General features: G+C 61.5%; 4 protein-coding genes across 4 annotated transcripts; all 4 read right to left on the bottom strand.

Annotated features, from left to right (window-relative positions):
- Positions 1-757: 757 nt before the first annotated feature.
- On the bottom strand, positions 758-1,885 carry LSCM1_04319 (uncharacterized protein; the record flags this gene model as incomplete). Its single annotated transcript, XM_067321831.1, has 1 exon — positions 758-1,885. One exon carries the CDS (start codon positions 1,883-1,885, stop codon positions 758-760), a length of 1,128 nt encoding a protein of 375 aa, XP_067176926.1.
- Positions 1,886-2,765: 880 nt separating this feature from the next.
- LSCM1_04320 (uncharacterized protein) lies at positions 2,766-3,758 on the bottom strand (the record flags this gene model as incomplete). Its single annotated transcript, XM_067321832.1, has 1 exon — positions 2,766-3,758. The coding sequence occupies one exon, from the start codon at positions 3,756-3,758 to the stop codon at positions 2,766-2,768; it is 993 nt and encodes a 330-aa protein (XP_067176927.1).
- A 1,031-nt stretch (positions 3,759-4,789) lies between these two features.
- Positions 4,790-6,076, bottom strand: LSCM1_04321 (uncharacterized protein; the record flags this gene model as incomplete). Its single annotated transcript, XM_067321833.1, has 1 exon — positions 4,790-6,076. The coding sequence occupies one exon, from the start codon at positions 6,074-6,076 to the stop codon at positions 4,790-4,792; it is 1,287 nt and encodes a 428-aa protein (XP_067176928.1).
- Positions 6,077-8,061: 1,985 nt separating this feature from the next.
- Positions 8,062-12,156, bottom strand: LSCM1_04322 (uncharacterized protein; the record flags this gene model as incomplete). The annotated part of the gene is made up of 1 exon (XM_067321834.1): positions 8,062-12,156. The coding sequence occupies one exon, from the start codon at positions 12,154-12,156 to the stop codon at positions 8,062-8,064; it is 4,095 nt and encodes a 1,364-aa protein (XP_067176929.1).
- Between the last annotated feature and the right edge of the window lie 205 nt (positions 12,157-12,361).

Consider the following 12,361-nt stretch of genomic DNA (forward strand, 5'->3'; position numbering starts at 1 on the left):
CCGCATGCGTGGCTCCTCCCCGCCAACGCTTGTGAGTGAGACACCGAGAAGGTCGTATCCCTCGATCACTGTCTGCATCTCTGCCTGCGTGGGTAGACGGGACGTGCAGAGTCACTGTTCGAGGTGACGAGGAGGGGGAAGAGGAGGTGGGGGGGCCAAGGGGGCCAGAGCGCCTGGTGAGATGGGGCTGCGGTATTGCGATAGGGCCGTTTGTTCACCCACCGGGAAGACGACAGCGTGGGGTAGAGAACGCACAGAGTGAGGCTGCAGACACGAAGAGAAGGGAAAGACACCACTGGCCGGTGGAGATGCGGGGCACGAACGAGCTCCATCGCCAACCCACAAGCCCGAGCACACAAAAGCCGCATGCTGTCGCGCCTCGAGAGACGAGCAAAAAAGGCGGCAGGGGGGTAGGAGGATGAGGGGAGGGGAGCGGTGGTGCGTGTGGACGTGCTGCTCGCCGACACGAAACGAAGAAGGCAGCGCGAGAAAGAGAATTTTGAAGGAAAAAATAAAAGAGGTGAGGCGCGGCAGATGGCGGTAGAAGGAGAGGCAGGAGGAGGCGCGCGCGATACGACAAGCAGAGGGAGCGGGGGGAGGAAGAGCATAGTGGCACCATCGTGCCGTGATCACCCCCTCAACAGGCACGAACGCGCTGTCGAAAATGGCTTCCACGGCAGAGCGATCGGGTGCACTCCATAGCCGGTTCACCGCCCCCTTTTTCTCTTGCCTTTGCGTCACGGCGCGAGCTGCACTCTCAATCCAGATCATCCTTCGGTGCCGAGTGCGCCGCGCTGCCAGCAGCACCGCCCATCGGAGGCATGCCGCCACCCATGCCTCCCATGGCGCCTGGCATACCCCCGGCGCCCATCATCTTGGACATGATCTTCTGTATGACAGGACCTACCTTGGGGTCATTTATCATGCCCATCGCAGCCATGGGATTCTGCATCATCTGCGCCAGCTTCGGCGCCACCTCAGGGTCCTGCATGGCAGCCACAATATCGGGGTCGCTGAGGACGGACTCCATGCCAGGCGGCATCCCTCCAGGCATACCACCGGGCATACCACCAGGCATGCCGGCAGGGAAACCTCTGGGCATAGCGCCGGGCATGCCACCGGACGCCGCCTGCGCTTCCGCAGCTGCCGCAGCCGCCTCCTGGCGCTGACGCCGCAGTTCCTCCTGCCGTCGTGCAGCCGCTTCCTCCTCGACTTGCTGCCGCGCTAGCATCCGCTTGTGGCGCGCCATGGCGCGCTGCTGGACGAACTTGAGCGTTTCGTTTGTCTTCTCATCGTAGTCGATCGACTGGGCGGCGCTGAGGTCCATCAGGGAGTCCTCCCAGCGGCCAAGGTGGCGGTTAACGGTGCCGCGCACACGGAGCGCGCGCACGTTTTGCGGGTTGAGCTCTAGAGCCCTGTTGGCATCATGCAGAGCTGCGCGCGGCTTGCTGAGTTCGAGGTGGTAGAGCGCGCGTATTCCCCAGTACATGGCGTTGTTAGGGTTGAACGTCAGCGCCTCGCACATTTTGGCGATCGCCTCCTCCTGTTTGCCGTCATCGTGCAGCTCCGCAGCTTTGCCTTTGGCGGCCATAGCAGCATCCAGGTCTGCATCAGACGGCTCGCCGCACTTTGCAGGAATCGCCGCCGGCTCCGCATCGCTCAGAGTCCAGGACTCCTCATCGGCTTCACTCTCGTCATTGTGATCGAGTTCAGCTGCCCCTTCCGGCGTCGGAGGGACGGAAGCGGCAGTGAAGGTGGCCCCGGCGCCTGTTGCCCACTTCTTGAGCTCAGCGAGCTCAGGGCGATGGATGTCGTCGGGTTGGCCGCGCAGCGCCGCCAGTATGCGGTTCAGCGCCTCCATATCCGCTTCACTGTAGAGAGGCATGATGATGAAGAGAGCGTAAGCCCCAAGAACGGGTGTGTAACAAAGTAGTTAGAGGCTTATCCTCGTGGTTATGTACGTGCAATAGAATAGAAACAGTTGAAAATCAAGAGGCGCTCACGTGTTACCAGCGAGGTGAAAGTGTTGGAGGCACAGACGCAGAGGGCGCCGATATCTGCAACGTTGTTCGTTGTAAGCACACGGAGGCGAGGCAAATCGGGAAAAGAGCAGCTCAGGGAAGAGAGCCTAGGAGTAGTGTGACGTGTTGAGCGCCGACGCTGAGCCAGGGCCAAGGCCACAAAAGAAGGGCATCGGTATCCCTGCAAGGCACATGCGACGACACAGAGAAGGAAAGCGCCAAGTCAGCGAGCATGTCTTGATGCAGACGGGCCTTGTGCACCATCACCACCAGTAACAAAGAACGCAAGCAGAAAGCTGCAATGGAAGGGGGGGCGCTGCAGCGCCTCTGGAGAGGCCCCGTCTCCGCCCGCCAGCCTCTCCTACGCGTTCTCCCTCTCCCTCTTTCTGCATTCCTATCCTGCCCAACACACAAGCTGCCGCTGCAGTTGTTTCACGATGTGGAGAGGCAACTTGGGCAAGCAGAGATACCTTTTTTTTGTCAATGAGAAACGGTGAAGCTCACCCGATAGTAACGACGGTCACAGACACGCACATGCGCATAGACGCACCACAGCAGGTCACGCCATACGAAGCGAGAAGCTACACTGTTGAAAAGGTGCCCAAAGCTGCTTCGGGATGCGCTTTCGCCGCATCCCTCAATGGCCGATCAGCGAGGGTGCCCTTGGGGTCTGTCAGAGAAGCAGCAGCGCCTGCAGTCGCTTCCATCGCATCTCTGCTCGGCATCTCCTCTGCCAGCGCGTCTTCAGCTGCTTGAGGGGACGACGAACGAGAACACCGCCAGCGTGCGCTGCCACCGCGCCTCGTACTCCTCCGGTGGCACGCTCACCATGCCAAAAGCCCCGTACGTCGGCTTCAGCGACGACGCCGCAGCGGATAGCGCGGCAGCATTCTTCTCCCTCTTCGACAGCCCACGATGCATCTCCGCGGCAGCATCGCCGTAGAGTGCGCGCATGGTGTCGCCTCTTTCCCCTGTCACGGCGGCCCGGTCTATTGGCGCGGCGGCAGAGCTGCCGACGCGCGTGGATGACGTAAAGGACCCCTCCGCCGCCGCTTCCGGCGCTGACACCCGCTTTGCCCTGCCGTATCCTGTATCCCTGTAAAGCCTGCCCAGCACATCCTTGAGGTTGTGCATGGCGAACTCGCACTGCGCATACTTACGTTGAATGAACGACTTGATAGCGTCGTCCGCTGTAGCACCCGCGCCGCCAGTCGGACGCACACCAGCGGGGAGACGAGCCTCGTAGAGAGTCCTCGCCTTGGCGTTGCCAATCGCCTCCATCAAGCACACTTCTGCCAGGGACCATCGGTCCATGTTGGTCGACTTGACCTTCGAGATGTGTACACCCAAGGAACGATGCACGCCGGAACAGCGAATGCACACGAAGACGCCATGGTTGACCGAGGCCCAACGAGTGCCCGTCTCCCCACAGTCAGCGCAGACGGTGTTGGGGTATTGCGCACAAATCCGCTCCACAGCAGCGCGGTTCCCTTCCCAGTCCTCTTCACACTCATTCGCCTGGTCGCCGCGGCGCTGGAGTGTGGATGACGTACCCACCGACAACGTCGACGCATCGGCGCTCTTCCTCCGCTTTTTCTTGTCGTGTGAATGGCGGTGGTGGTGTCCAGCCCCCGCAGCGTCTGACTTGGGCGCCCTCTGCGCCTTCTCCCTCGTTTTCTCTTTGACAAGCACGTCTGCAGCCGCCAGCTGCGGCTTCTCGAGACCCTCCAAGCTCATACACACGCAATGGGCGAGCGCGACGCTCCACAGGTCAGGGCCCAACACCGCGGCTGGGGGAAAAGAAAGAGAGGCAGGACGAGCGCGCGCGCCCTGTATTCGGGGAGGCAGAGGGGTATAGGTTATTTTTGGTGATAAGGCATTCTATGAGCCCATGTGGCGCATAATGCCGATGCGTTATGAGGGAAGAGAGGGAGGGAGAAAGAGGGAGACGCGCGTGACGAGAGCGCGCAGAAGCGTCAGCGATAGTGTCGAGGCAATGGGAAAAAGTCAAGGAAGAGAGAGGCCGGCATACGGGCGCCTACCCCTCAGACGCCCTCGCGTATGGGCGCCTTTTCTCATGGCGAAAAGAAGCGTGCAAGGTGCAGTGGGCAGGGGCTCAGCGACGCCGACGGCGTATGCACTAGCGATTGTTGAGATCGCCATTACGCCTCCACGGTAATCGGCGCAGGGCGCCTCGACACAGCATGCCCACGCTGGCCTCTATCATCCCTCTTTTTTTTGCTTCCTTGCGTACCTTCGCGTGCGGGTGCTGCAACTCCAGGCACAAGCCCTCCGCGTACTCCTCCGCACATGTCCGATGGTGGAAAACAGTCGAGCTATCCACTATGCACGAGGCAGCAGCAAAGTTCAGGCGCGATCATAGGCAAGCAGCCAGTGCCTTCAGCAAACACGTGCGCACACGGGTACCTTGATGACAGTAAAGGGCCCACACCACGGTGGCTCGAACAACCGGCGCAGTTTGGTGGCCTCTGCTGCTGCTCTGTCGATTTACCGTCGGTGAAGGGAGGAGCTGGGCAAGGCGCGAGTGGGTCATGTACGTAGGCACATAGAGACAGAAGGGCACGCACGTCTGTGGGATGAGCTGCTAACAGGTCTGCGCAGGTGCTCGCCAAAACGAATAGAGAGAGGTGAAGCGAAAACACGCATGCGTGAGGTATATATATGTACGCCGCAGCACCTGCACCAGCGGTAGCAGCAGCCCCACAGGCGCCTCCCTCTCGCGTACTGAAAACCCAAGCTTCGACATGTCACCCATCCACGCGGACCATCACGACATCGCCGCTCCGCACGCCAGGCCACGTGCTCAGCGTGACGCCCTCCATCGCCCCAGCAGTCATGTTCTTTGGAGGAAACCCACTGAAGATGTTGATCCTTGGCGGAACCGAGTAGCGCGCGGTGTCCTCCGTGTACAGGAGATACGCCAAGTAGTCCATAAGTCGCACCACGGGTGTGTCAGGGCGGAGCTGGAGAGTAGAAGACGAATGCGGCAATCGGCAGCGCAGCCGAAAGACACTGGCTGCATCGCCAGCGGTGCCATCCGGAACATTGTACTCGTCCAACGTCACCGGGGAGGGAGCAACAACTTGGACGGACTCGGCAACCACCGGCGCACTCCCCACGGCAGCGAGTGCGCTGGAGGTGCTCTGTGAAATCGTCGGAGGCGACACCGTTTCGACTTCGCTATCGCCCTCGTCCACGTTTACGACGACCCTTTCGGCTAGATTTGCGCCCGCGGGCGCCGAGCCCACACTTCCACCACGATCAGCTTCGCTATGCGGCGGTTCGTCCGTGCTGGCAAACGGGTCGTGCGGGGGCTCGTGGTTCGTTATGAAGAGCATGATGGCGTCCACGACCATGGCGCTGTCGAACTGCCACACCTCAGAGGAAATGAGCGGCAGCTCCTGCACTTTAAACTGAGTCACCGGATCGACCATGAACATGCGAGGCAGATGCCCGCTGTCGACGTGGTACTTCTCAGCGAGGGCCATGCCACGCGTGTGTGTCACGTTGATTTCATAGCAAAAAAGGCTGCCACTAGTGAGGGAGCGCATTGCGTCACTGGCCCAAATATCACGTGTAAAGCATTCGCAGGGGAACGAGTTATCCACGACGGACACAACGACCCAGCAGTGGCGCGACGCGGCCTTCTCACACTCAGCCTCGAAGGCGGCTCGGTCACTGCCCACGACGTAGTCAGGGCGGGCGAAGAGGCGCTGTATCGCTTCGGTCGTCGAAGATGCAAGCACTCGCTGCCGCGGTGGAGTCGGCGGGCGTTGAGCAGATTGAGGGAACGCTAAGCCCTCCACTTGGTGAGATGCCGGTGATGGCGCGCTCAGGGGTGAGCCTGTGTCGACGCTGGAGTGGTGTGGGGAGTCCCCTTGTATGTGCGGCGGTGAGGGGTGGGGATTGTCTACCTGAAATGCCACGACAGCGTCCTCCAAGTGAAAGTCATACGTGGACAGGTAATGGATCGCCTGATCCTCTGTGGCCCCTGTCATGACCACAAAATTAGCCACTACGTCCACGTCGCTCATTTTTTTCGGTGCTGTGTAGCTTTGAGCAGCCGGCAGGGTCCGAGTCGGAGGAAGGGGGGAGTGGGGCTGGACGACCTCGGCAGCTCCGTGGTTAGGAGGGGAAAGTGTGCGTTGTGTGCGTGTGTGTGTGTGTCTGTGTCTGTAGAGGGAGGTCACACACAAAAGAAATGCGCAGAAGCACTACAAGTTGGCGGTGTACATGCGACCGTGTGCTGAATCAGCGGCGTGACGATCCAACCACTCTTCTCTGCCTCGCCCATACACCTACACACACGCACGCACACACACACACCTGTGGGGCGTAGTAGGGGAGAATAGCAATCGATGCCTTCTCACGCCGCTGCTTATGGCAATTCAAGCGAGGCGACAAATAGTGAAGGAAGCAAACAGAAATATTTAATTATGTGGGTGCGTGTGCAGTCGTGCTGAGCCGCTTCACAGCAGCCAGAGAGAGAGGCCCAGGAACGAGACGCAGTGTAACGGTACCGGGGCAAAGACCGCACCATAGGCAACGCGCAACCAGAGAGGATGAGAAGAGAAGGGCAGGAGAGAGAGAGAAGTCAAAAGTGGACCCGCAGCCGCACCTCAAAGGCGGCCCGTCCCCACCAAAAGCGCTGCGGTGTGCACCTGCAGCCTATAGGCGCCTGTTCGGGCCCAAGACACTCCATCCCCACAGGAAAGCAAGCTGAGAACTGGGGTGTCAGCGATCAACGCTGCGGCCTTCCTCCATGCAGCCGACACAACGTTTGCCGCCAGCGAAGCGTGTGTGTGTGTGCGTGTGTGTTTCGGGAACTTCGAGGAAGGAGCCGCAAGCATGCCCCGCACTGATCCCGGCGTCGTCTGCTGCGCCCGGTTGGCCCTCCGCGAGCACTGTATCTTTACCTGCCTCTGCCGATCTCGGCTGCAAAGAGGAGGACGTGCGGCAACAACCTCAAGCCGTTGCAGCTGTGAACGTACGGACAAGCGACAGGCGCAAAGAGAGAGAGGGAGAGGGGGCCAGACACGCTAGCAAAGCACAAAGGCCACCGGACCGGTGGGGTGAAGTACCCCCTCTGCTCACAGAAAGAGGGAGAGAGGAGGGAACAAGAGAAGGCCAGACGAAGAGGGAAGAGGCGGTGGAACGGCAACAGGCGAGGGAGGGATGAGGGTGGTGGAAGGGTGGGCGCCTCTTGCGTGAAGAGCGAACAAAAAAGGAGAGAGGAAGGGATACATCCGAATAGTCGAAGCGGCGCCAACTTCAGAGACAGACACATGCTCGCATGGCCGGATGTTTGGGTGCGAGTGTGTGTGTGTGTGTGTATGTATGTGTTAGGGGAGGGGGGCAGATACGGTCCTTCGCTCTGAATAAAAAGCGAAGGCACCTGCGGCGAGGAAGCCCGTAGGCGCCAGGAGAGGTGGGGGAGGCGGGGAGGGCGGTGTGAGTGTGAGTGTGTTTACATCTGCTCGGTTCCAACAAACGAAAAGACGCGTGAAAAGTTAAGGGTTAGCCTTTGTGTCATGTGTCTGCGTGTGCACCTGCGAGCCATGATGAGGGCGGTGGCTTCGGGCGCATGCCCCCACTCCCTTGTCCGTCTCGCAGCGGAGGCGCTACACTCGCCACCACGTAGACTTCGGCAGACAGAGACAGCGAGAAAGCAAAAAAAATAACATACAAAAACGATGCGCGTATTTCCTGCAAAAGGGCGAAAGACATTTTACATCCGGAACTCAACGCAGAGAGGGCCGAAGGGAAACGCACGCAGACACGCCGAGGAGATGTGCGGCCGCAGCAGTGAAGGGAGGGGGGGCGGCCAAAGGAGGGAAAAGATGATGACGATAAAAGCGGTCCTGTGGCAAAAAATGATCGAGGGACTCGGCAGCGGTCACCGCGCTGCGGCGCTTTGCTATTCCATCTGCTCTCCTGTGCCCACTCGCACCCGGGGACAGTCGCGCCATACGAAGCAAATTAAATGAGATTCCGATGCCGCTGCGACGAGCGACGTCGATTATAAATACCCCACATTGGCCCGTGTGGTAGCGGCGAACTGCGCACCTAGTGACGCCCGCCTTTCATCTTCGACAGACGTCAGTGACAAACGTAGCTGGTACTCCTCGCGCGCCAGAACGCGCAGCAAGAAGAGTGCGCGCTCCCGCACGAGCATCGTACGATGCAGCCGCTCCTCCTCCTTGAGCTCTGACTGAAGCTGGAACGGCTTGTGGAACCGTGCCTCCAGTGCACGCCGTGCACGGGCTTCTTCCTCACACAAGCAGGGGTCGCAGTCTTCGTAGCGCATCTCCCACAGTATCGCCGCTCGCTCGCTCCACTCATATGCCCGTGTCGACTCCACGACAGCGACAGCAAGCTCGTCACAGGCGCGCCCCAGTGACTGCCACGCATGTGTGCCAAGGTAAGAAGCGGAAAGGTATGGCTTGTACAGCTGCGTCGCCGCTTCCTCCAACTCTTCCAGCACCACCGCCACACGAGCCTGCGCCTCCAGCGTTGTCACCTGCGCGCGCCGCGTCGACATGTCGCGCCTGCATCGCATGCGCGCCGCGTGCCCTCTCCAGGCGCGCTGAATGCTCACAGCAAAGCGGTCCTCGTTCAACTGCACGTTTCTCCGCTCGAGCAGCTGCTCAAACGTGCGGCGCCACGTTTTCTTCAGCACCTCCCGCTCGTAAGCCTCTTGCTGCCAGATCAGAGCCTCGGTGTTGACCAGGCCGTGGCGAACCTCCGCCAGATGCGCCTCCGCACTGCGCTCCAGAACCCCAAAGACGATCTCCTGTAGTGACTCGATCTGCTCGCGTCCAGACGGCTCCTCGCACGCCACAACCTTGTCCAACAGTTGTTGCATCGCCTTGCGCTGCTCTCGCTGCATCTCCTCCAGCATCAAGTCCAGCTGGCTGCGCACATGCTGCATGTGGAGGCGCTGTGCAATCTGCCCCGAGCGCAGCTGGCGCTCCTCCCGATGGCGAGCCAGGTCCTCACGAAGCCGCTTCCGCGATACCGCCCGTCCAACCTCGCCGTTGCGTACGGCTATGTACCACGTGCTAATCGCTCTCACAGCGCCGCGGCGCACGATGCAGTCGTGTAGTGGGCCTGAAAGCAAATTAAGCAGCTCCTGCTCGTCAGCGGCCCATGCCGCGGCCTCCTCGTGCAGTATGTTGGCACGGTCTTCTGTTTCCCCAATGAGGAGCGCCTGCTGATGCACCTTGATGAGCTCGATTTCACGGCGCTGCTTAAGTGCGGACGCGTACGCAGCACACTGGGCGGTCGCCATGCTGTCCAGCAACTTGTGAGCGGCGACGGCCTCCGCCTGCTCAATGGCGCGCCGTGTCGGGTCATCGCCGGCCTGGCGGCTGAGCAGCTCAGAGAATGCCCCCATCATGCTGGCGGCGTAGGCCGCCATAGCACGCTCATGATGAAGGCGGATTTCGCCCTCCGCCGCATTGGCGAATGCGGCTTGATCTCTGGCGTGCGCTTCCTCGCGTGTCTCCTCGTCGATGCGGTGCTCCTCATGCTCATCGAGCTCGGCACTAACCAGACGGCGCCACGACACCCGCTCCTCGCATACAGTAGACTTGCGCCCAGCCCTTTCCTCCTGCTGTATGATACCCTTCCGATAGACTACATCAATCAGTGTCGCGTTGACGGCAAGCAACTCGTTTCGCTCCAACTCTTCCTCTACCTCCAGCTCCAGCCGCGCCTCGTTCTCTTCCGCTACGCACGCCGTGAGCAGCGGCGCATACACCACCTCGATGTGCTGCACGTGGGCACGAGCAATGGCCTTGTGATGCCACTCCTGCTCCGCGCACACGGCGGCGCGGCCGCCAGACTCATAGGCGATAAACGCGTGCTGCTCGTGGAGGTGCTGCTGGGCCTGTTCCTCGCACAGCCGCGCCCTCTCGGCGGATAGGGTGTCCTTGAAAGACTGCAGGGCACGCGCGCCAGCGGCGACCTTTCTCGTGTCGCGAGAGAAGCGAACCTCGCGCCCCAGAACCTGATGCGTGAAGTGCCACCCGAGGCGCCCGCGCAGGGAGCGCCGAAACGCTTTCTGCAGCACTCGCAAGGCCGCGTATTGCACAGAGTCTTGGCTCAGGTGCCACAAGGCACGTAGTTGCGTTGTGCCGGTGGTGAGCATCGCGGTTAGATGCTCCCAAAGGAAGCACTCCCGCCGGTGACGCACATCCGCTTCCTCCTCCGCCAGGAGCTGCCGCCGAGCCGCCGCCTCCGCTGTCCAAACCTCCGAGTGGAGGGCGTCCATGCAGCGCTTTTGCAGGGCAATGCTGTTGGTGGCGTTCCTCGCATCCTCACCCGCCTGCCGTAACGCCGCCAGGGATACGCACTCCTCGTCCCAAATAGATCGCCGCACCGCCTCCTCCTCCTCCTCCAGCGCTGCCAGTAACCGCAGCGCCTGCGCATCCAGCCGCAGCACAGGAGTGATAGTAGTGAGCGCCTCCAGCTCCTCTTGCACGGCGGCCTCGCGCTGTTGCCGCCAGTACAGAAGTCGTTCGAGGTGCATGCGGCGCCGCTGCCACTCGAGTACGACCTGCAGCTCCTCGTAGAAATTCTGGTGCAAGTCCCCGCGGCAACGCTCCTCAGCCTTGATGATCTTACGCCGGTGCTTTGTGCTGTCGTCGAGGAGAGCGACGTAGTCCGCGATGCCGACGGCTTTGCGGCGTGGCGTCTGCGCGCTGGAGATGGGCGGTAGGATCAGCATAGATGACCGCCGCACGGTGCCGCACTCGCCAGGGTCGGGATAGGTCGACATCGTCGTTTTTGGCCTGACCTGGTCATCTTGCGGCGTCAGAGCGCGTGTGCCAACGGCATTCAGGGAGGCGCCGTGGCGCCGTACAACGTAGTTCCGGAGTATGCGGCGCGCCTCGTCGCTTGGCACGTCGGTCCCGTGAGGCGGCCGCGGCGGCGTCGCCGCGGGGGAAGGCGTGTGGGCGCTGCACGAGGACGACGGCCGGGAGCCGTCGCTGCCTCCCTTCTGCTGGCCTCCAGTCACCACTGACGCCAGCGCAGCGGCCTCGGAGGACGCGGGCGTCACTCTCGGTGGCGTCTCTGCTGGCGCGGAGGAGTGCGGCGCGTCTGGCGTCAGCCTGAGAATGCGCTCCAGCTGCAGCTCGCGGGCCTCCGCGGCCCTCCTTCCCTCCTGCACCTGTAGAGCCAGCGGGGAGTCGTTGAACATGTAGAAGCTGAGTCGATCCTCCTCCTGTGCGATGGCCTCACGCTGCTCCAGCTCCTCCTTGCGCAGGACGTCCATGCACGGCTTCAAGACGAACGTGACAAAGTGTACAGCCATCATCTCCAAAGTTACCTGGTGGTCCCACCTCTCGCACGCGAGCACGCGCTGCCGCTCCGCCGCCTCCAGCGCACTCAAGTAGGCACACTTCTTCTCCAAGGTCGGTTGCAGGTCCAGTGGCGATGAAGCGGTCTGGTCGCTGAGCTCGGCCTGTGCCGCCGCGTTCGAGTCGACCGCAGAGCTCTCTGCGCTCGCCTGCGTGCCCTTCATCAAGCGCCGGAAAAAAGCGCGGTCCTCCAAATCAGGCATTTCCCACCCATGCGCATCCGTGAAACTCACGGACGCTGACGGCGCCTCGGTAGAGGCCTTCGCGGCGAGCTCGGCAGCCGCTGGGTTGCCACCGGCGCCTGTGTACCTTGGGACTCCTGCGACGGCAGCCGCTGAGAGCGGTGCCCCTGCGCTGCTTCCTCGATCGGTCCTATGGCAGGCGGCAATCCCACGTGAGAACTTGGCTGCCTGTGGCTCTCGCGGGCGCGCAATGGAGGGCAGCTGTGGCGGTAGCACGAGTGGGCGCAGTTCCTCATGTGGCGTGTGCGCGAAGCGATCCTCGATGTGCAGCAGCATGTCCATATACGTCTCTCGCTCGGCTACACCGCACGTGATGTGCTGAACGCGGCGGCCCGCTTCCTGCCGAAGCCTGTTGCGATTGAGACCATCCTCGGCAGACACCGTTTTCGGCGTGGGACCGGAGAGACCGCAGGAGAAGGGGCCATGCGCATCCGTGTATGTGGGAGGAGCTGCCGCGTTAGGCTCCCCCTTTCTGATAGAAGCGCGAATAGGCGGGAGGGACTCCATTCTGTCAGAAGTTTCGGCGTGCCCTTAAAAAGCCGCACACAAGCATGCGGGAGAAAGGGAAAAGAGCCTGTGGAGGCGACCAGCCGCAGTAGCAGAACGAAAAGGGCAGAAAATGAGGACTCATGCAAAGTTGCTCGCGGATATGCTGGGAGAGAAGTGTGAGCATGCGCATGAGGCGTGGCGTGTCCTCGCACGCTCAGTGGCG

Source organism: Leishmania martiniquensis, chromosome 29 (assembly GCF_017916325.1).
Source record: "Leishmania martiniquensis isolate LSCM1 chromosome 29, whole genome shotgun sequence".
NCBI lineage: Eukaryota > Euglenozoa > Kinetoplastea > Trypanosomatida > Trypanosomatidae > Leishmania > Leishmania martiniquensis.